This window comes from Bufo bufo, chromosome 8 (assembly GCF_905171765.1).
Source record: "Bufo bufo chromosome 8, aBufBuf1.1, whole genome shotgun sequence".
Classification (NCBI taxonomy): Eukaryota; Metazoa; Chordata; class Amphibia; order Anura; family Bufonidae; genus Bufo; species Bufo bufo.
Window position 1 is genome coordinate 7329388 of NC_053396.1, and position 25214 is coordinate 7354601.

General features: G+C 39.4%; 1 protein-coding gene across 1 annotated transcript in view; it reads right to left on the reverse strand.

Annotated features, from left to right (window-relative positions):
- The window catches only part of LOC120977397 (histo-blood group ABO system transferase-like), a 38001-nt gene extending 27930 nt beyond the window's left edge, over window positions 1-10071 (reverse strand). Inside the window, exon 1 of the mRNA XM_040405340.1 lies at window positions 9962-10071. Coding sequence (XP_040261274.1) covers window positions 9962-9977 — 16 coding nt within the window. The 5' untranslated portion in view covers window positions 9978-10071. The remainder of the gene's footprint in view (window positions 1-9961) is intronic.
- Between the last annotated feature and the right edge of the window lie 15143 nt (window positions 10072-25214).

Genomic DNA, 25214 nt, shown 5'->3' on the forward strand with positions numbered 1-25214 from the left:
ATAAAATTGATTTACTCCAGTTAATTACTATGCCCGATATCCTACCAAAATCATAACATAATTTAAATCCTTATTAGTATCACCAAGAAAATAAAGAAAATTATCCGCATAAAGTGATAGTTTGTCCTCTCGCCCCCAAACCCCTGGACACATTTATCCTGTCTGATCTTGATTGACAGAGGTTCAACAGCCAGGGCAAAGAGCAAGGGGGAGAGAAGACAACCCTGTCTCACGCCCCTTTTAATCTTAATATTTTCAGACAACTGGCCGTTAGCGAGTATACGTGCTATCGGGACCCTATAAATTATCTTCAGCCACTTTATAAATTCGGGGCCAATACCAAATTGACCCAGAATTTCCCAAAGAAATCCCCATTCCACACTATCAAAAGCTTTTGTCGCATCTAATGATAGAATGGAACGACGACCAGTGTCCTTCCCCAACCATTGAATGTTGGCGAAAATCCTGCATAGGTTTAAAGACGTAGATCTTCCAGGTATAAATCCATTTTGATCTGGATGTATCAAGCTAGTAATAACCCCATTCAACCTCTTCGCTAAAATCCTGGCAAGAATCTTACAATCATTATTCATTAATGATATTGGGCGGTATGAACCCGGATCTAAACTATCTTTGCCCTCTTTATAAATTAGGGTAATCATTGCTTCCCCCATTGAAGTAGGCAAGCGAGCCATTTGATTTAAATATAAAAAAAACCTCCATTAATTTACTCGCCCAAAACTCCCTATCCCTCTTATATAGTTCCACAGGTAGTCCATCTGGGCCTGCCACTTTCCCGGGTGTTGATTCAGCTATTGCTGCCAACACCTCATTTAATGAAATGGGTCGCTCTAAATCTTCCTGTTGGATAGTAGTAAGTTTTGGGATATCAATATCCCTCAAGGATTCTTTTAATCTACAATAGTCTGTTTTGAATTGTGTTGAATATAGATCTTTATAATATTCCTTAAACACTCTCACTATCATACCTGGTTCGTTAATATACCCTATCTCTCTTATAACGGATTGCGGCAATATTCAGTTTTATTAATTATCCTAGAGAGAATTTTACCTGGTCTACCCCCTTCCTAATATCTCCTAGTTCTAACAAATAAATCCAAATTCTGTGCTTTTTCCCTAAGATAATTGTCAAATGTATTAGATGCCAAAAGCCATTCTTTTCTCGTTTCCTCAGTTTTTGAGTAATCATCTTTACTTCCTTATTTTCCATATCAGTCTTTAAATCCTGTTCTTTTTTTTTATAGTCTTTTTTTTCCTCGAGAATTTTAAAATTTAGTAGCCCTCTCACCCAAGCGTTGGCAGCATCCCAGACCACATTATACCCAGCTGAGCCCTTATTTATTGCAAAGAAAAAAATTAACGTTCCCATCTCCACTCTTTGAACCCACCTTTATTAAAACTGGAGAGTGGTCTGAGAGGCACCTTGGCTCATACGAGATCATCACTTCATGCTGAAGTGTCGTCTGATTACTAAATACCAGATCTATCCTAGAAAGAGAGTCAAAAGTCTTACCATAGCAAGAGAACCGTCTTAATAATGGGTTATGAGTCCGCCATATATCAAACTCTTGAGCTAGCTTCTTTAAAGGTGTAAGTCCTGTTTTCTTGACTTTAGTTTTCTTTGTTAATCTATCCAAGTCTTCATCCATCGTACAGTTAAAGTCTTCAAACAGCAACAATGGGCAATTATATTTATCCTGAAACTCATTTAGTTGTAACAATACCACATGTCTATAGGGTGGAGGGATATAAATCCCTGCCGCCACCAGTCGACGTTCTCAAAATATCCATAAAGAAAGACAAATCGACCCTCTACATCGATCTTCTGAGAAATGATTGAACAGGCTATATCTTTATGAATAAGAATACTAACTACACCCAGTGTAAATAGAGTGAAACTGATAACTAATCCATTTTCTTTTGAAGAGACCCAATTTCTCCTGCAGCATGTGGGTCTCCGTTAAACACACTTTGCCTGGGAGATATCTTCTTATAACACTAAACACAGCAAAGTTCTTCACTTTCTCCCCCAGCCCCCTCACATTCCATGACAAGATTTTAATTATAGGCATCTTTTATATCAGAATACTTCCCAACAACGAGGAGAAAATGGAAGAAATAAAAGAGGAAAAAAGAAGAAAAAGAAAAAGTCCCCACAACCCCTCCTTCTTGGTGTTTCCTTCCCATATAACACCCTGCTATACTATCGCAAAGTCCACCTCCCTCCCCCATCCTTATCTACACCACTGAAAAAATATTGCCTTTTCCACGTAACATTATTTAAAACTTCTTAACCAAATGTTAATCATTCACAAATTTGTCTCTATTGGGAAAGAATTGATGTTAGTCCTCAGTCCACAATAATCAGAACGCACAATTCATTAGCAGGTCTTTAATATTTCACAGTTAAACATTCATTAATGGTGGAAAAGTTGATAATCATTCAAATGTAAGTTAGCACATATCCAATTTGTAGAAGTTATAAGGTTCCAGGATTCCAGGGTCAATTAGTCTTCATTAATGCCATGCAGATGACCCCTTAAATAACTCCAATCGGTTAGTAAGTAGGATAATTGACAGTTAGTAACATTATGGTATTGACATGCATCTTAATTAGTGCGTAACTTGTTCCACAGCAAATAATCCTGTTAAGTATTTCCAGGCAATTAGTAAATAGGATGATTATAGTTAATAACGTTATTGTGCAAATCATCCTTGTAAGCAGACAGGGTGTACTGTCTTCCTAAAATGTTTAAGCCGTTTTAAAGATTTCTTTGATCCAACATTAAACATTTTCCAGACTACGGTACCACTGTTTTCCACAGCTCCCGTACTACACAGAAGGGTGAATCACAAAAAGCCCATTCCTCCTTGCAGAACTGCTCCAGCTCCTTCAGGTCGGATGTTTGCGCTTGTGAACAGCAATCTTTAAGTCTGACCACAGATCTTCTATTGGATTGAGATCTGGGCTGTGACTCGGCCATTCCAACACATTTACATGTTTCCCCTTAAACCACTCAAGTGTTGCTTTAGCCGTGTGTTTGGGGTCATTGTCCTGCTGGAAGGTGAGCCTCCGTCCTAGCCTCAGATCACGCACAGAGTGGAGCAGGTTATGCTGAAGAATATCCCCGTATTTAGCCCCATCCATCTTTCCCTCAGCTCTGACCAGTTCCCCAGTCCCCCAGTATGATGCTGCCACCACCATGTCTCACTGTGGGGATGGTGTTCTTTGGATGATGTGATGTGATGGGTTTGCTCCAGACACAGCGTTTTCTTTGATGGCCGAAAAGTTTAATTTTAGTCTCCTCAGACCAGTGCACCTTCCTCCATACATTTTGGGAGTCTCCCACATGCCTTTTCACAAACTCACAACGCGCCTTTTTGTTTTTAGCTGAATGTAATGGCTTTCTTCCGGCCACTCTGCCATAAAGCCCAACTCTATGGAGCGTACGGCCTATTGTCGTCCTATGTACAGATACTCCAGTCTCTGCTGTGGAACTCTGCAGCTCCTCCAGGGTCACCTTAGGTCTCTGTGCTGCCTCTCTGATTAATGCCCTCCTTGCCCGGTCCGTGAGTTTTGGTGGGCGGCCGTCTCTTGGCAGGTTTGCTGTTGTGCCATGTTCTTTCTATTTGGTTATGATAGATTTTATGGTGCTCTTGGGTATCATTTTTTATAACCTAACCCTGACTTGTACTTCTCAACAACATTGTCCCTTACTTGTTTGGAGAGTTCCTCGGTCTTCATGGCAGTGATTGGTTAGTGATGCCTCTTGCTTAGGTGTTGCAGCCTCTGGTGTGTATATGTAATGGCAGATCATGTGACACTTAGATTGGACACAGGTGACATCATTTCACTAATTATGTGACTTCTGAAGGTAATTGGTTGCACCTCTGGTTTTTTATCAGCTATGTGTCACAGACGTTCCCGCAACAGGTGGCAAGAGATCAGTGAGACTGGCAATACATGGTTTGATCTGGCAGGTTTTCCTGTGGATCAATAGGTGTCTGTGTTGTTTCTGGTATGAACACACCTCTTGCCTCAGGTGTTGCTAATGTGGTCATTTAACCTTCCTTATTTATAGTTGCTTTTCCCACAATGCTGTTAACAGAGAGCACCAGAACTTCCCAGGTCATCACCGGTTTTTAAGACATATAGGGCAACCCACAAAATTGGCCTTTTTGCCGATGACACCATTTTGATCATGACACAGCCTTCTGTTTCGCTACCAGCGGTTATAAATATACTCAATCTTTTTAGCGAGGTTTCCTACTATAAGATTAATGTAAATAAATCTCAAATACTATAAACATGGGACGAGTTGAACACAGAACTTTGAAATCCAAGTTTCATTTCCAGTGGGTCAAAGTTAGTCTTCTATATCTAGGTATAATATTATCTTATCCCCCCTCCACACTATTCCAATTAAATTATTTTGGAAGAGATTAAAAGAAAATGTACTTCTTATAAAATGTTTGGTTTTTCATGGCTAGGTAGAATTGCTGTATCCAAGATGATTATTTTACCAAAAATTCTGTCCACCTTTAGGAATGTACCGATTTATGTCCCTCTTCTTACATCAGAACATTGCAGGCCATAATTATGAAGTTTATATGGAATGGAAGGAGAGCTAGCGTAAGGACGGACATCTTACTTTCTCATGTGTCTCGTGGTGGGGTGAATTGCCCTTCTTTATCATTATACTATAAATCAGTTGTTCTAGCTCATTTGAAATCATTCTGGATAAGAGATATCTCTAAGAGATAGGTACAAATCAAACTAGGAATGTTGAAAAATCATTTCAAATTTTTTGTATGCGCATCTCAATTTTGTACCATATAATAACTCTCTCATTCTAACCTCCACATACAAAGCCATGATACGATTGTGGCTAGACCTGTCGGTTCATGGACTTTTTAACCCAATTTACATACTAGATATACCCATTTCTACTTTTGAACTTTTTATCCCAGGTCTTTCTTTACTAAGTTGGACCAACAAAGGCCTCGTCTGTTTGAGAGATGTTGGAGATCCTGAGTTGTTTCATTTCTCTACCTTAGCTAAAAAATACGATTTCTCGAATCTGGACTACTTTTATATACCTGCAATTGAGACACATAATTAAATCAAGGGTCGTTGTCCATCCTCCTATTTCCCAACTCTCTATATTACCATTATGGTTGATAAACCCTAACTCCAACTCACACAACATTTCCTTCTGTTATAGGAATCTGTTGATGGGGGAGGGAGATGACTATGAAAAATCATTGGCACAGAGATCTAAACCAGATCTTTTCAGATGACCAATGGCAGGTTGCTCTCTCATCTACTTCTAAAGTTTCTAAGTGTTCCTCTCACCTTGAGACACATCGAAAGATCTTATATTGATGGTATTTTACTCCGAGTCGCCTCTCCCAAATATTTCCAGGCACTTCAAGTATGTGCTGGAGATGTGGCAGAGTGGAAGGTACCTATATTCATATGTGGTGGGATTGTAATCATATAAAGAGAATTTGGATCCAGACGTTCTTGATATTATCCAAACTATGTAAATTTCCCCTTAATCTAGATCCAGATTTAGCTCTCCTTTCGTTGGGCATCGATAGGTTTTCTTTTTTACATAGTATCATTATCTCTCACATGTGTAAAGCAATTTGCAGCTCACTGGAAACAGAATGTACCCCTACATATTTCCAACATTATGCAATCTATGAACGAGCAATGCTGGTATGAGAAGATGTCCACCTCGACCTTTAACTAGCTCTATAAACATTGCTCTAGGTGGGACCTATGGACTGCATCCATTTTCTATAAACCGGTGGATTAGTGTATATTTGTTCTTATTTTGAACAAATTAATATCCGAACAAGATCTGTACTGTTACCTCTACCTGTATGACTCCGAAATACAATATGACAACTGCCACAATGTAGATTGTACTTCGCATTCAACTGATGTGATCTACCCCTCTTGTTGTTCAACAGTTATTATTTTTCTCGTTTTCCTTTACGTTATTATATATAACAATGTAAACTAATACCATGTCAATGTCATTTACTGAATTGCTTTCTGTAACTTAAAATGGTACACCAATAAAAACTGTGTTTAAAAAAAATTAAATTAAAAAAGGATTACTATTAAAAGCTACCCAGGGATCAATTATAAGAATTACGTTGATGTATTTTTTCTGTGTTCAGGTACAGAAGAGGAAGCCAGATCACTTGTAGATGCATCAAACAGTAAAAATTGGGGTGTACATTTTACCGTAAACGTCTTGTGTACGTCTATTGAGTTTTTAGATCTTGTCATTTTTAAACAGTGTAACAACTAGCTTTCTACCAAAACACACTTCAAAGTCAGAAGATGCAAACAGCTATCTGCGTTTTACAGCGGTCACCGCCCGAGTGGCTTCAAACGAACCCTTCAGGAGAGATTCAGTGAGATGGAATTATTTGGGCTCATAAGAGGCATAAAATCCCCCCGTCTGTGCTTTTGACGAGCGGTGCCGGTGACGAGCGGTGGTCCCTATCCACCTAAACTCCCCTTTCTGGGCAAACCCTTATAGCCCACCTAACCCTGCATACCTTCTGGGTCCCATGGCACTAACTTTCGTCTATTTGGCGGGTCTGTAGAGGTAAATTTTCCCTAGCTTCACAACACTCATCCATGACATCCTTCTTATACCACCCCCTGCTCCCTGACAGTCTCACAGCGGCTCCTACTAGGACATGGTGTTTTTCAATTTGCGGATGTGGTTTATCCATTTACGAGAAAGTTGCTGTCCTTCTTCGCACTTCACTCTAAGTACGATCTCCCTTCCTCGTCACATTACTTTTATACCCAGCTGACGCATTTTGCTCAGGCTATTTTTTCCGTTCTGACAGTCTGTCTCCCAACGATGTTTGAATGCATTTGCAGGAGGAGCCATCTACCAAGGGGCTGATATCAGACATTTATAACATACTTTTGAACCCGGACCCTAATAGGATCCCTAGACACCCATATATGGTTAGGTGGGAGGAATTTTTGGGAAGGACACACCCTAATGGCGCCTGGCGTCTCATATAGTCCGTTCTCCTTAAAGAGAACCAATACAAGATTCTTATGTATTGGTATCATACTGACCTCCTTCATGGGATGCATCTAGTGGTCTCGGAGATGTGTTGGAAGTGTGGGACCTCTGATATTTTTTGTGACTGCCCCCTTATTCGTCCTTTTTGGGGCGCTGTTAGCTTTCTCCTCCAGGACCTGCTGGGGTGCAATATACCCCCTGACCCCTTACCATACCTGCTAAACATAATGCCTACCCCGGTTAGGAAACACTTGTTTAAATTATTGTCTCAGGTTCTCACAGCAACTTGTCGTCTTATTGCCCGGTTTTGGAAACGTCCTGATCCCCCGACTACCTTAGACCTATACGTCCGGGTTGCGGATGTCAGAACTATGGAATATATGACCGCCCTATTGCAAGATACACTGGACCTCTATGACTTTATCTGGGATGTATGGTCGTGATCGTGGAGTTTGGTGGGTTATCCTCCTTCTTTGCGCTTCCCTTTCTCTACTCTTAGAATCGCATTTCATTGTATGTAGCAGACGCAATGACAGAAACAACTAGTGCCTCCCATCCCCCGTCATTTAACCCCTTAGATGCCACACTCAACGCCGATCGCAGCATGTGAGAGTCACATTTAGCCTATCAGGGGGTTAATCAGGCGTTAAAACCCAAAAACGCTCACCTCATCCATTTAATTCCGGAGAGGCCGTTGCGGAAATCTTGATGATGTCACCGTGCCTGCCCAGCTTGATGACGTCACGCGCCAGCGCACGAGAATTGACGTGTTTTATTCAATCAAGATGGGCACGACAACCTCTTTGCGCTCAAATGGATTTGTCTACCAGTCACGTGACCTAACAGCTGAGCACTGCCTTCTAGTAACAAGAAACCAGCAGAATACTGAATGCAGCTTTGGATGTGAGTGGAGAAGAAAATGGCCTGTAACTCTACAAAGGAATAGAATACCGGCGCCCGATGGATCCCATTCATTGTTGAGGGCTCTGCCAGGTTTCCAGCATGAAAACCGGCATTCTGCCCGACAACATACCGCTGCATAGTGTCATATCTGACCTGGGCTTGCTTCTGGGACGACAGCATAAAATCTGAAGATCTGATTTGATTTTATTAGTTATTTGATTTTCTCAACTATTGGAGGTAATTTACAGCATGTGGTCCGTTCCAGTTCTTCCCATTACATATCATATACAGAAGCTGTAATTAGATTAGCATAATAATGTTCTACGGTAGTAAATTCCTTGCTGCTATTAATTATTCACTTTTACTCCTTCTATGTTAATATTTTCTATATTCAAAACTTGCCACACAGACATACATCATTATACATTTTTTATTGTTTTATCTATATCTATATTTTTACAGTTATATTCTTTATAGATATTTATGTACACTTCTACGTACGCCTGCCTGCCCCGACAACTCTTATTCTGTGATATTGTCTTCTTTCCTGCTCCTCATCATATTTTTATCAATCGTGATATATTTTTCATTATTTTTGATGTGTTTCTATAAAGATTATTACTTTTTATGGTATATTGTAGCTTTAATATTTCGTAGGTTTAGCATATGATTTACCAGTTATTTTACGTACTTTGCAATACACATTGTTCATTTAGGGATATTTTGATATTTATGTATTTACCATTGCTGTTTGGTTCACACATTATATATTTTTATCCCTTTTTAGATCTATATTTTTTATATTTATATTTGTATGTTTTATGCTTTTTTTTTTTTTGATTTATATCTTTTATATTTATATTATTTATATTTGTATCCTTTTTTAGATCTATATTTTTTATATTTTTTTATTTTGTGAATTTTTATATATTTATAGTTTTAAAATCTATATGTTTATACTGTATTTATATTAGTATATTTTTATCCTTTTTTAGATCTATATTTATATTTATACTATTTATATTTATATATTTTTCTTTTTAGATAATTTTTTTTAGATTTATATTTTATATATTTATATACATTTATCGTTTATCTATATTTTAATATTTATATTTGTTTAACTTTTTAGATCTGTACTTTTTATATTGATATCTTTTTTATATTTGTATATTTTTCGCTTTTTTTTTTTAGATCTTTATATTAAGACTTATATTCTTTATATTGGACATTTGTTATTTTTATCCTTTTTTATGATATTTTTCATATTCCTTATATTTGGCATCAGGCAGACAACCGTGTCCATATTGTGGTCCGTAAACCACAGATCCGCAAAATTCGGATACCAATCCACATTTGTCTCCCTCCCATCACTAGAAATGACTATTCTCATCCACAATACGAACAAGAACAGGACATATTCTATCATTTGCGGAACTGACATACAGAGGCAGTTTTTTTTTTTTTTTTTGCAGACCCATAGAAATGAATGGGTTCGTAGGCAATCTGCAAAAAATGCGGATCACACACGGATGCAAAATACAGTCGTGTGCATGAAGTCTTTTGTATATTTTTTATATTTTTATCCTTTTTTTAGATCTATATTTTTATATATTTATATTTGTTGTATTTAAATAAAATATAGCCAAGATGAGTGACCTCATTATATTCTCCGTTCCATCTTATATACCCCCCTCCCTGTACAATTCATCATACAGTATATATACGTTGTAATGTCATTTAGAGGATAATTATACAATATGCCCCGGCTCAGAACATTAGATCTCTGATTTACAGATGTAGCAGAGCTGCACGGTGATAGTTCAGTATTAGTAGCATGTAGGGGTTTTCCTGCAATCCTAGGTAAAAAATTATAAGTGATATCACGATGAATTACACCAAACTCAGCTCTGCTACATTTGTAGACCCCCTATCCCCCAGTTACAGCTCTGTATAGATGTACTTACATTTCTCCTGCTGCATTCTGCCGGCCTGGGATGTTCATGGATCTGCTTAGGTGACTGCACTGGACTGAGAGGCTGCACAGGGACACATCAGGTGTGGGGCAGGCTCCGTCTCCAGTGTCATATGGGGAGTAACACTATACCTCCTCTGTAATGAGTAAGCCTCTATTCAGCTCTAATACAGATGGTCTTTGGAGCCGCACGCAATACTGATCAATGTCTCTTCTGCTTTTTTTTTTCCGAAACAGCGTCTTTTATTAGAACACGCTCAAAGTACGTTATCTATAAGTATATTAACATATGGAAGCCATCTGCTTCTCTTTAACCATTTCAGCCCCCCTACCTTAAACATCCTTAATGACCAGGCCACTTTTTACACTTCTGACCTACACTACTTTCACCGTTTATTGCTCGGTCATGCAACTTACCACCCAAATGAATTTTACCTCCTTTTCTTCTCACTAATAGAGCTTTCATTTGGTGGTATTTCATTGCTGCTGACATTTTTTCCTTTTTTGTTATTAATCGAAATGTAACAATTTTTTTGCAAAAAAATGTCATTTTTCACATTCAGTTGTAAAATTTTGCAAAAAAAACGACATCCATATATAAATTTTTCTCTAAATGTATTGTTCTACATGTCTTTGATAAAAAAAAATGTTTGGGTAAAAAAAAAAATGGTTTGGGTAAAAGTTATAGCGTTTACAAACTATGGTACAAAAATGTGAATTTCCGCTTTTTGAAGCAGCTCTGACTTTCTGAGCACCTGTCATGTTTCCTGAGGTTCTACAATGCCCAGACAGTACAAACACCCCACAAATGACCCCATTTCGGAAAGTAGACACCCTAAGGTATTCGTTGATGGGCATAGTGAGTTCATAGAACTTTTTATTTTTTGTCACAAGTTAGTGGAAAATGATGATTATTTTTTTATTTTCTTACAAAGTCTCATATTCCACTAACTTGTGACAAAAAATAAAAACTTCCATGAACTCACTATGCCCATCACGAAATAACTTGGGGTGTCTTCTTTCCAAAATGGGGTCACTTCTGGGGTAGTTATACTGCCCTGGCATTTTAGGGGCCCAAATGCGTGCGAAGTAGTTTGAAATCAAAATCTGTAAAAAATGACCTGTGAAATCCTAAAGGTGCTCTTTGGAATGTGGGCCCCTTTGCCCACCTAGGCTGCAAAAAAGTGTCACACATGTGGTATTGCCGTACTCAGGAGAAGTTGGGCAATGTTTTTTGGGGTGTCATTTTACATATACCCATGCTGGGTGAGAGAAATATCTTGGCAAAAGACAACTTTTCCCATTTTTTTTATACAAAGTTGGCATTTGACCAAGATATTTATCTCACCCAGCATGGGTATATGTAAAATGACACCCCAAAACACATTGCCCAACTTCTCCTGAGTACGGCAATACCACATGTGTGACACTTTTTTGCAGCCTAGGTGGGCAAAGGGGCCCACATTCCAAAGAGCACCTTTAGGATTTCACAGGTCATTTTTTACAGATTTTGATTTCAAACTACTTACCACACATTCGGGCCCCTAGAATGCCAGGGCAGTATAACTACCCCACAAGTGACCCCATTTTGGAAAAAAGACACCCCAAGGTATTCCGTGAGGGGCATGGCGAGTTCCTAGAATTTTTTATTTTTTGTCACAAGTTAGCGGAAAATGATGATTTTTTTCTTTTTTCTTTTTTTCTTACAAAGTCTCATATTCCACTAACTTGTGACAAAAAATAAAAACTTCCATGAACTCACTATGCCCATCACGAAATACCTTGGGGTGTCTTCTTTCCAAAATAGGGTCACTTGTGGGGTAGTTATACTGCCCTGGCATTTTAGGGGCCCGAATGCGTGAGAAGTAGTTTGAAATCAAAATCTGTAAAAAATGGCCGGTGAAATCCAAAAGATGCTCTTTGGAATGTGGGCCCCTTTGCCCACCTAGGCTGCAAAAAAAGTGTCACAAATCTGGTATTGCCGTACTCAGGAGATGTTGGGCAATGTGTTTTGGGGTGTCATTTTACATATACCCATGCTGGGTGATATAAATATCTCGGTCAAATGCCAACTTTGTATAAAAAAATGGGAAAAGTTGTCTTTTGCCAAAATATTTCTCTCACCCAGCATGGGTATATGTAAAAAGACACCCCAAAACACATTGCCCAACTTCTCCTGAGTACGGGGATACCAGATGTGTGACACTTTTTTGCAACCTAGGTGGGCAAAGGGGCCCACATTCCAAAGAGCACCTTTCGGATTTCACTGGCCATTTTTTACAGATTTTGATTTCAAACCACTTCTCACGCATTCGGCCCCTAAAAGGCCAGGGCAGTATAACTACCCCACAAGTGACCCCATTTTGGAAAGAAGACACCCCAAGGTATTCGCTGATGGGCATAGTGAGTTCATGGAAGTTTTTATTTTTTGTCACAAGTTAGTGGAATATGAGACTTTGTAAGAAAAAAAAAAAAATCATCATTTTCCGCTAACTTGTGACAAAAAATAAAAAGTTCTATGAACTCACTATGCCCATCAGCGAATACCTTAGGGTGTCTACTTTCCGAAATGGGGTCATTTGTGGGGTGTTTGTACTGTCTGGCCATTGTAGAACCTCAGGAAACATGACAGGTGCTCAGAAAGTCAGAGCTGCTTCAAAAAGCGGAAATTCACATTTTTGTACCATAGTTTGTAAACGCTATAACTTTTACCCAAACCATTTTTTTTTTTTACCCAAACATTTTTTTTTTATCAAAGACATGTAAAACAATAAATTTAGAGCAAAATTTATATATGGATCTCGTTTTTTTTGCAAAATTTTACAACTGAAAGTGAAAAATGTCATTTTTTTGCAAAAAAAATCGTTAAATTTAGATTAATAACAAAAAAAGTAAAAATGTCAGCAGCAATGAAATACCACCAAATGAAAGCTCTATTAGTGAGAAGAAAAGGAGGTAAAATTCATTTGGGTGGTAAGTTGCATGACCGAGCAATAAACGGTGAAAGTAGTGTAGGTCAGAAGTGTAAAAAGTGGCCTGGTCTTTCAGGGTGTTTAAGCCATAGGGGCTGAGGTGGTTAAATACCTCTTTAGACAGATTCAAGCGCCGTCGCAGGAGTCGGCACTCCGAGGCCTCCGATGCACTGCCAGCTTTAGATGGCTCCTCTGCGTCTGAGGGCTGCGGCGCTCGCGGCGCCATTTTGGAGATATCGCTGGTGTGCAGCTTCGCCTGCTTTTTGAGGTACTGCTCCATGTCTGGTTGCTTGGAGCGAGCAGGAGTCGGTTCTAGGTGGTCCCTGCTCCTATCTTTACCAACTTTCCCCATTAGTTGTGCAATTATAAAGCTGCTAAAAGGGTTAAATCACCGGTCTGTGAGAGGAGCTCAGGAAGCTGCTGCCATTCAGCTTCACAGTCAGGCTCCGCCCCCTAGTAGTTATATTCTTCCACATAGGAGCAGTATTATAGTAGTTATACTCTTGTACATAGGAGCAGTATTATAGTAGTTATATTCTTGTACATAGGAGCGGTATTATAGTAGTTATATTCTTGTACATAGGAGCGGTATTATAGTAGTTATATTCTTGTACATTGGAGCGGTATTATAGTAGTTATATTCTTGTACATAGGAGCAGTATTATAGTAGTTATATTCTTGTACATAGGAGCAGTATTATAGTAGTTATATTCTTGTACATAGGAGCAGTATTATAGTAGTTATATTCTTGTACATAGGAGCAGTATTATAGTAGTTATATTCTTGTACATAGGAGCAGTATTATAGTAGTTATATTCTTGTACATAGGAGCAGTATTATAGTAGTTATATTCTTGTACATAGGAGCAGTATTGTAGTAGTTATATTCTTGTACATAGGAGGCAGTATTATAGTAGTTATATTATTGTACATAGGAGCAGTATTATAGTAGTTATATTCTTGTACATAGGAGCAGTATTATAGTAGTTATATTCTTGTACATAGGAGGCAGTATTATAGTAGTTATATTTTTGTACATAGGAGCAGTATTATAGTAGTTATATTCTTGTACATGGGAACAGTATTATAGTAGTTATATTCTTGTACATAGGAGGCAGTATTATAGTAGTTATATTATTGTACATAGCAGCAGTATTATAGTAGTTATATTCTTGTACATGGTAGGCAGTATTATAGTAGCTATATTGTTGTACATATGAGCAGTATTATAGTAGTTATATTCTTGTACATAGGAGCAGTATTATAGTAGTTATATTCTTGTACATAGGAGCAGTATTATAGTAGTTATATTCTTGTACATAGAAGGCAGTATTATAGTAGTTATATTGTTGTACATAGGAGCAGTATTATAGTAGTTATATTCTTGTACATAGGAGCAGTATTATAGTAGTTATATTATTGTACATAGGAGCAGTATTATAGTAGTTATATACTTGTACATAGGAGCAGTATTATAGTAGTTATATTCTTGTACATAGGAGCAGTATTATAGTAGTTATATAATTGTACATAGGAGCAGTATTATAGTAGTTATATTCTTGTACATAGGAGGCAGTATTATAGTAGTTATATTCTTGTACATAGGAGCAGTATTATAGTAGTTATATTCTTGTACATAGGAGCAGTATTATAGTAGTTATATTCTTGTACATAGGAGGCAGTATTATAGTAGTTATATTCTTGTACATATGAGCAGTATTATAGTAGTTATATTCCTGTACATAGGAGCAGTATTATAGTAGTTATATTCTTGTACATAGGAGCATTATTATAGTAGTTATATTGTTGTACATAGGAGGCAGTATTATAGTAGTTATATTCTTGTACACAGGAGCAGTATTATAGCAGTTATATTCCTATACATAGGAGCAATATTATAGTAGTTATATTCTTGTACACAGGAGCAGTATTATAGTAGATATATTTTTGTACATAGGAGACAGTATTATTGTAGTTATATTCCTGTACATAGGAGCAGTATTATAGTAGTTATATTCTTGTACATAGGAGGCAGTATTATAGTAGTTATATTCTTAACCAAATTTATTTTTATTCAAAGTAAGTAAGGCATATCAATCGATCACAAACCATCGTAGCATCACTGGTAAGGCAAAGTCACAAATCGGTCATGGAAGTGACCACAGATGCATGTCATTGCAACACATGTTGTACAAAATGATACATCAAATGTGACAGACAATAAAAATATAACACAAATAAGAGGAAAAGAGAGGGAAAGGAAGGGAAAGGAAAGGGGGGGGGGGTAGGGGAGTTTTCCCCAACTCCGTCAGGGGAACTTCCTATATGTCTTCCAGGGCGACCAGATTTTCAGAAAGCGGGAACGCGTGCAAGATTCCCAGTGGGCCAGCTCTTCAAACCTGTAGATCTGATCCACCTTATCCCTCCACATCGAAACAGTGGGAGGTTCAGTATCCTTCCAAAGCAGCGTGATGAGCAGTCTCGCCGCCGTGATGAGCATAGTAGGAAGATCAGATCTACAGGGGGAAAGCGAGTCATTAGGGCACCAAAGCAGAATCAGTGTAGGATCCAGCTTAACCTGCTTATCACACACCTCATTTATCAGAGTTTCTATACTGGTCCAGAACGCTTTAATCTTTTCACAGTGCCACCAAATGTGTGACAGAGAGCCTACGTCTTTTCTACACCTCCAGCACTCACTTGGGAAATCTGCATTAAGCCTATGCAAGAACTCCGGGGACTTGTACCATCTCGTAAGCAGCTTATACGAGTTTTCTTGTACCTTAATACAGCGGCTAAAGCCGTGAGAGTGTGTAAGGACAAAAGCCCTTTCCGGGTCTGTAAGGTGGATGGACAATTCCCTTTCCCATGAAGAAAGGAAATGTAGCTCAGGGGGGGAGGCTGAGAGTAACTCCTTATATATGGTAGACAGCGGTTTAGGGATCCTACGGGCAACTGATAGTCTCTTAGACAGCCAAGAGGGGGTTCCAGAGGTGGTGGGGGGTGGTAGCTTAATCATCTTAATCTCCTTCTGCAGGGCAAAACTCTGTAGGAAGGAAACTTTTTTGACTTTAGGGTCATTCAAGACCGTGGACCAATCCAGGGACCCATCCGGGGACCTAATCTCACTTAAAGGGATCTCGGCCAAAATAGGCCAGATACCTGAGGGCTTCTCGGCTTCCGGATGGACATAAAACTGTAAAGAGGAAAGCGGAGTACCCGGTATGGGAAACTCAAGTGTTCTATCCTTAAACTGCTTGGCCCACTCAACAAACATACCCTTCCATAGGAGTGGCAAAGAGGAACTACCCGGAGAACAAGGGGACAGCCCCCAGAGAATCCGCTTCATTCTAGTGGAGAGCAGAGAGCGCTCAAGACACACATATGGAGCACTATAAGTGCTATTGAGGAGGGATAGACCTCTAAATAGTTGAAAGGCCACATAGTAGGAACGTATGTCGGGCAGACCAAAGCCGCCAAACCTCCTCTCTCTGGTCAGCACCGAATAAGCAATTCTGGAGGGTTTACTTCCCCACAAAAAGAGGGAAAAAACTCTGCGGATGTCTACAAAAAATGAGTGCGGCAGCCAGATAGGCAACACCTGCAGAAGGTACAAAAATTTAGGAGCTATAAAGGTCTTGAGGTAGTTCCTCTTGCCACACCAGGAAATAAACGGCAGTCTAATAGAGTGCAGCTGCTTCCTAACTGAGGACAATAAGGGGGCATAATTCAGAGCAAATAAGTCCTTCGCCTGAGCCGGGACGTGCACTCCCAAAAATACTATGTCTTTTGTAGCCCAGTGAAAGGGGGTAGTATTCTGAAGGGCCTCTTTAACCGATTCTGGACAAGTAACGTTTAGGGCCATTGACTTGCTATAGTTGATTTTAAAGTTTGACACATAGCCAAACTCCTCAAAAATAGACCAAAGCCTAGGGAAGGATGTTTCGGGATTGGAGGTCATGATAAGTAGGTCATCTGCAAATGCGGCTGTCAAGTGGGTCCGAGAATCAATGGTCAAGCCCCTAACCGCAGGATCCTGCCGGATCTTACACAGCAAAGTCTCCATCACTATGACAAAGAGATGGGGAGAGAGGACACCCCTGCCTCGTCCCATTGGATATGGAAAAGGAGGGAGAAAGCGTACCATTTATTTTGAGTTTGGCAGACGGAGCTGAGTACAGAGTGAAGATCGCAGATATAAACGAATCTGGGAAACCAAACCTCGACAGGGCCCGCGACATATAATGCCAACCGACCCTGTCGAAGGCCTTCTCCGCGTCCGTGCTCAGCAAAGCCTGTAAATAGGAGCAGTATTATAGTAGTTATATTCTTGTACATAGGAGCAGTATTATAGTAGTTATATTCTTGTACATAGGAGACAGTATTATAGTAGTTATATTCTTGTACATAGAAGGCAGTATTATAGTAGTTATATTCTTGTACATAGGAGCAGTATTATAGTAGTTATATTCTTGTACATAGGAGGCAGTATTATAGTAGTTATATTCTTGTACATAGGAGCAGTATTATAGTAGTTATATTCTTGTACATAGGAGCAGTATTATAGTAGTTATATTCTTGTACATAGGAGCAGTATTATAGTAGTTATATTCTTGTACATAGGAGCAGTATTATAGTAGTTATATTCTTGTACATAGGAGCAGTAATATAGTAGTTATATTCTTGTACATAGGAGCAGTATTATAGCAGTTATATTCTTGTACATAGGAGCAGTATTATAGTAGTTATATTCTTGTACATAGGAGCAGTATTATAGTAGTTATATTCTTGTACATAGGAGGCAGTATTATAGTAGTTATATTCTTGTACATAGGAGCAGTATTATAGTAGTTATATTCTTGTACATAGGAGGCAGTATTATAGTAGTTATATTCTTGTACATAGGAGCAGTATTATAGTAGTTATATTCTTGTACATAGGAGCAGTATTATAGTAGTTATATTCTTGTACATAGGAGGCAGTATTATTGTAGTTATATTCTTGTACACAGGAGCAGTATTATAGTAGTTATATTCTTGTACATAGGAGGCAGTATTATAGTAGTTATATTCTTGTACATAGGAGCAGTATTATAGTAGTTATATTCTTGTACATAGGAGCAGTATTATAGTAGTTATATTCTTGTACATAGGAGCAGTATTATAGTAGTTATATTCTTGTACATAGGAGGCAGTATTATAGTAGTTATATTCCTGTACATAGGAGCAGTATTATAGTAGTTATATTCTTGTACATAGGAGGCAGTATTATAGTAGTTATATTCTTGTACATAGGAGCAGTATTATAGTAGTTATATTCTTGTACATAGGAGCAGTATTATAGTAGTTATATTATTGTATATAGGAGCAGTATTATAGTAGTTATATTCTTGTACATAGGAGGCAGTATTATAGTAGCTATATTCCTGTACATAGGAGCAGTATTATAGTAGTTATATTCTTGTAAATAGGAGCAGTATTATAGTAGTTATATTCTTGTACATAGGAGCAGTATTATAGTAGTTATATTCTTGTACATAGGAGACAGTATTATAGTAGTTATATTCTTGTACATAGAAGGCAGTATTATAGTAGTTATATTCTTGTACATAGGAGCAGTATTATAGTAGTTATATTCTTGTACATAGGAGGCAGTATTATAGTAGTTATATTCTTGTACATAGGAGCAGTATTATAGTAGTTATATTCTTGTACATAGGAGCAGTATTATAGTAGTTATATTCTTGTACATAGGAGCAGTATTATAGTAGTTATATTCTTGTACATAGGAGCAGTATTATAGTAGTTATATTCTTGTACATAGGAGCAGTAATATAGTAGTTATATTCTTGTACATAGGAGCAGTATTATAGCAGTTATATTCTTGTACATAGGAGCAGTATTATAGTAGTTATATTCTTGTACATAGGAGCAGTATTATAGTAGTTATATTCTTGTACATAGGAGGCAGTATTATAGTAGTTATATTCTTGTACATAGGAGCAGTATTATAGTAGTTATATTCTTGTACATAGGAGGCAGTATTATAGTAGTTATATTCTTGTACATAGGAGCAGTATTATAGTAGTTATATTCTTGTACATAGGAGCAGTATTATAGTAGTTATATTCTTGTACATAGGAGGCAGTATTATTGTAGTTATATTCTTGTACACAGGAGCAGTATTATAGTAGTTATATTCTTGTACATAGGAGGCAGTATTATAGTAGTTATATTCTTGTACATAGGAGCAGTATTATAGTAGTTATATTCTTGTACACAGGAGCAGTATTATTGTAGTTATATTCTTGTACATAGGAGCAGTATTATAGTAGTTATATTCTTGTACATAGGAGCAGTATTATAGTAGTTATATTACTGTACATAGGAGGCAGTATTATAGTAGTTATAGTCTTGTACATAGGAGCAGTATTATAGTAGTTATATTCTTGTACAGAGGAGCAGTATTATAGTAGTTATATTCTTGTACATAGGAGGCAGTATTATAGTAGTTATATTCTTGTACATAGGAGGCAGTATTATAGTAGTTATATTCCTGTACATAGGAGCAGTATTATAGTAGTTATATTCTTGTACATAGGGGCAGTATTATAGTAGTTATATTCTTGTACGTAGGAGCGGTATTATAGTAGTTATATTCTTGTATATAGGAGCAGTATTATAGTAGTTATATTCTTGTACGTTGGAGCAGTATTATAGTAGTTATATTCTTGTACATAGGAGCAGTATTATAGTAGTTATATTCTTGTACATATGAGCAGTATTATAGTAGTTATATTCCTTTACATAGGAGCAGTATTATAGTAGTTATATTCTTGTACATAGGAGCAGTATTATAGTAGTTATATTCTTGTACATAGGAGCAGTATTATAGTAGTTATATTCTTGTACGTAGGAGCAGTATTATAGTAGTTATATTCTTGTACATAGGAGCAGTATTAGAGTAGTTATATTCTTGTACATAGGAGGCAGTAATATAGTAGTTATATTCTTGTACATAGGAGCAGTGTTATAGTAGTTATATTCTTGTACATAGGAGGCAGTATTATAGTAGTTATATTCTTGTACGTAGGAGCAGTATTATAGTAGTTATATTCTTGTACATAGGAGCAGTATTATAGTAGTTATATTCTTGTACGTTGGAGCAGTATTATAGTAGTTATATTCTTGTAAATAGGAGGCAGGAGAAGATGGACGGTCCTTAAAAAAGATTTTAGGAACTATGAGAGAAGCTGAGATCCAGGACCTCCAAGGTAGTGTTTTCTAAAATACTTGCAGCGCCATGAGCGTCACTAGAGAGACAGCGGGAGCCTTGGGAGTTAAATATGAGGGGTGTTCAATAAGTTACCTACCTGAATATAAGAAAAAACATTTTCTGATAAAATTGAACTTACTACTTCCAATGTAATCCCCCTTGACTTCTACACACTTCGTCCACTTCCCCACCAGTGATCGGATGCCCTCAGAAGGAGACTTCTTGCTGCTGCAGGAACCCCATTACCACCTCTGGCTGCATTATTATCAGGCAATTGTTGTCCACGCAGAAATTTCTTCAGGTTCTGAAAGAGAAAATAATCCCTGTGAGTCGGGATTGGACTGTAGGGTGGATGGTTAAGCTCTATGAAGAGATTTGTGAGCTGGCACAATGTCTTGAAGTAGCAACTCACCTGCTGACAACTTCACAAAATACTGCTGCCAAGATCTCTCCACTTGACTGCTGCACACCACTTTTCTTTGGAGTTGTTGACCCATCGCATGGACTCTTGTCTGGTCTCAGGATCTTGGTGGTGGACCCAGGTTTCATCACCCATAATAATTTGAGAATAGAATCCTCCTGGATTTTCTCAAAGCGTGTCTACATTCTCTTGGCTAAATTACTGGCTGAAAAAAGTTCACTGCCCGTATGGATACTAAGAAAACCCGTCATACTAATATATTGAGTCCTAGGAAACTCTAGTTTGTTTATAAGCAATCACTGAGAAAAAACAAATAGTCTAATCAATACCGTGAACTTTTAAAAAAAAAATTTGGGATACGGTATTGATTACACTATTTGTTTTTTCTCAATGATTGCTTGTAAATTACTGGCTACAAGTTTTTGGCTCAGGTGTCAACATTCGTGGCACCCACCGGGAACTAACCACTGACCTCACCAAAACATCATGAATGATCCTTGAAACTGTGCCAATGGAAATGCCCAAATGTACATGATTAGGAGTGCGTGCGGATTTTCTGCGTGGATTTGTGTGCGGAAAATCCGAACTTTAGGTCGTGTACATTGTTTTCTATGAGAATTAGAAATCCTCATATACACGGTGCAGATTTTTTCCGTGCTGATTTTGATTTGCTGTGCCGATTTTGACCTGCGCTGTGGATTTTTAAATCTACAACATGTCAATTTATTTTATTTTTCCTAACCAGATTTTCTCCATTCACTTCAAATGGTAAAGGAAAATCTGCATGTAAATCCGTACGAACTGATGAGGATTGTCTTTACGGATTTCCCTGTGAACACCTGCGTATTTCAGTGTGGATTGTCCGCACATAAATCCTGAATGTGTGCATTTACCCTGACACTGACTTTGACCCGACGATCTTCCAAAATCATGGCCTCCACGTCACGGCATATTTCCTCTGAAGACGCTTCCACATGTCGCCCTGAACAGGGGTCATCTTCAATTCATTCCTTACCCCATTTAACCCCTTCATGCATTTGGACGTAACTGTATGTCCAAATCGTATGAAACTTAGCACATTTCCACATACGTGTACAGTCACGTCCAAACTGCTTAACGGGGCTTTGACAATATAAAGTGTCACAACCCCGGAGTCTCCGCTCTTCCCGAGAGCAAAGACACCTGTAGGAAAGCGCAAGGGGCCGTCATTGACAGAAGATATGTGTCACCGAGGTTCGTGGCCTCGGTGAGGTAAGAGCCGGTAATTTTAGGTGTCAGCGGCAGCTAGTGCTGACTGACACTATTGATTATTTAGTGTGGCTGTAAAGCCGATCCGGGCCGGCTCTTACTGGGAGCAGCCAAAGTGCTGGGTGGGTGGCTGTTCCCCACGCTCCAGGCCGGGTTTTGGTTTGGGCTAAAAACCCAGCCAGCAGTCTCAGCTGTGAGTGAATTATCCTCCATCTGACAGTGGAGCTTTGTCAGTCTGGGTGTTGGAGCCTGAGAGTTTGGGCCGGGACTAAGGTCTGCTATACTGTTTGGGAAAAAGCACGTGGACTTCGGCTTCACCCAAGGACTTATGTTCTGCAGCCTGGTGTGAACAAACACCAGACACAAGGTGACTATTTTTCCTCGAAACTGCCTTTTTGTTGTCACTTTATTTATGTGTGAATAAAACACTGCACTGTTTAAGTTAAAGACGTTGTCATTGCCTCTGTACTGCGTCCGCTAACCTGCCTACCAGAGCAAATCCCCACACCGGAGAAGACGGCAAGGAACCAATTACAGTGCTCCCTTGCCGACAAGCGCTCCGATTAGTTAGTCTCTGAAGAGTGCGTCAGTTTTAAAATGCCATTTTCAGGCTCTGATCTCCACTCTGGAGATCAGAGCCTGAAACTGGGAACTGCCTCCAATCTCACACTAATGCCGCCTGATGCTCCCTGTGCCCCGATGCTCTGGTGCCGTCCCCCAGTATCTGATGACGTCAGCCAGTGTCAGTTGTAACATACAGCTGACACTCTGTTGGGACGGACGAGATAGATGCTAGCACCGATGACGGCCGTTTGACTCCTAAGATGCTGCGGCCAGTAGCCAACCACGTAGGGTTGCCACCTTTCCCACCAAAGGGGGGTGGTTGTTAAGGGTGTGGCTTAACACCCCCAGAATGCATAATGCCCCCCATTAGTACCCCCGATAATAGTAATGCCTCCATTAGTGGCCCCCAGAATTAATAATGCCCCCAGTAATAGTAATGCCCCCATAAATGCCCCCCAGAATTAATAATGCCCCAATTAGTGTCCCCCAGAATTATTAATGCCCCCATTAGCGCCCCCCAGAATTATTAATGCCTCCATTAGTGCCCCTTAGAATGAATAATGCCATTAGTGCCCCCCAATAATATTAATACCCCAATTGGTGCCCTCCAATAATATTAATGCCCCCATTAGCACCCCCCAGAATTAATACTGCCCCCATTAGAGTCCTACAGTAATATTAGTGTCCCCAGTAGTGCCCCCCAGTAATATTAATGCCCCCTTCTCTTCTCTGTGCAAAAAAAAAAGCACTCCCTCCTCCATTTGATGGCGCCACTGTGAACACTCGCTGCTCACGATGTACAGGACAGGACCTGCGCTCCAGCGTGATGATGTCTCATAGGTCTTGCTGCTTCCAGTCAATGGAGCGCAGGTCCTGTCCTGAGCTTCAGTCAGCAGCGAGTGTTCACCGCGGCGCCATCAAATGGAGGAGGTGAGTTATTTTTTTTTCCTTAACACAAATGGGGGAGAAGAAGCGGCAATTAATAACAGTCGTTATAGGAAAATACTGGCAATTATTATTGCCGGTAGAAAAAAAAATTCTGCCACTGACAAGGGCACTAAATTACCAGCTTGGCCAGTTAGATACCGACCAGATGGCAACCCTACGGCCGCAGCATCCATGGGGTTAATAGAGGGAGGGGGCTCCCTCTCTCGCCATCGGGCAGCTGCGCTGCGATGGCAGCGTCTCAATGGTTAACATTAGAGTTGAACGAACCTGTCTTGTCTGGGCTGTCTGGCAGGTTCTGGTTCGGGGTTTAAGTGAATTACGTAATGGATTTCGTTCTCACGGAAGATGAATGCTTATGAAAATGTGTAGAGATCTTGGACTCATTCCCCTTTTTTTTTTAAGTCACATCCCCACCTGTCTCTTGGTTGAACTTAAAGGGGTTCTCCGGGAATTAAGAAAATGAAAATACTTAAATATTACTGCATTAGAAATATATTCCCAAATAACTTACATTAGTTATAATTAGAGATGAGCGAATTTCTCAAAAATTATTTTCAGTCGGTTCACCGAATTTTCCAAAACGATTCGATCCGAAATAATTTGTGTTGAATCGTGTTAAAAAAAAACCCTGCTATTTCCTGGCTGGCGAGAGCCTTTATAGGGGTGTAGAACACTGTGCCTTGCAGTAACACGCATAGGGAGTCTGCTGTGGTAGTGAAATTATACTGTGAGTCCGTATGACATGCAGATGACAGGCGTCGCTCTTAGAATCACTGCACACTTCACTTATTTGGGCAGTCACGGGGCCAAAACAAAGTGTGAACTCAGCCTTACAGGTGGATGTTAGCGCAAAGAAGAAGCGCACTCCTTTTACACCCTCGTCAGCTGATTCCACATAGATGTCTACAGAACCTGTTCTATTAAACGCTAATACAAGTAGAGCCCCCCGACAGAGTGGAGAGGGTGTCAGCAGTAAGTTTGTGGACGTCACTGATTATTTTGCCCTTCCTCTGATCCGTCAGAAAAATAACCCCCAAAAAACGGATCCTGTCTGTGGAGCAGCCGCCTTCACTCAGTCAGCATTTGGTCAGTAATCCATCAGTATTGCTAATGCCCCCAAAAAAACAGGAGTGGATCCAAAACAGAGATGACACGTGAATGGAATAGTTGCATGTCTTCTGTGTTTTGTACCCACTCCTGCTTTTGGCTACCAAATCACAAGCCAATTCTTATGGGACCATACAGGCCTTACAGCTGCTACACAGACAGGATCCGTTGTGCGTCTCATTTTTCCTTCCTTCTGACAGATCAGAAGGGTCAAATAAATGATGATGTCAACCAGGCCGAATAGGCAAAAAAGTGGCCCCATCATGAAGTGGGGAGGGTGGGAACAGCATGAGAAGTCCACAGAGTGGCCCAATGACATAGTGTGGAGGTGGTGGCAGCATGAGGAGACCACAGAGTGGCCCAATGACATAGTGTGGAGGTGGCAGCAGCATCAGGAGATCACAGACCTCCTGATGCTGATGCCACCTCCACACTATGTCACCTTGCCACTCTGTGGTCTCCTGCTTCTTGAGGAGGCCACAGAGTGGCACAATGACAGAGTGTGGAGGTGGCAGCAGCAGCATAAGGAAGCAACAGAGTGGCAAGGTGACATAGTGTTGAGGTAGCAGCAGCATCGGGAGACCACAGAGTGGCCCAATGACATAGTGTGGAGGTGGCAGTGTAAGAAATTATTATATATAAATATATATTAAATATATACTGTATACAATACACACTATTACTGGGTCTGATTCGAGGTTGGATGCAATA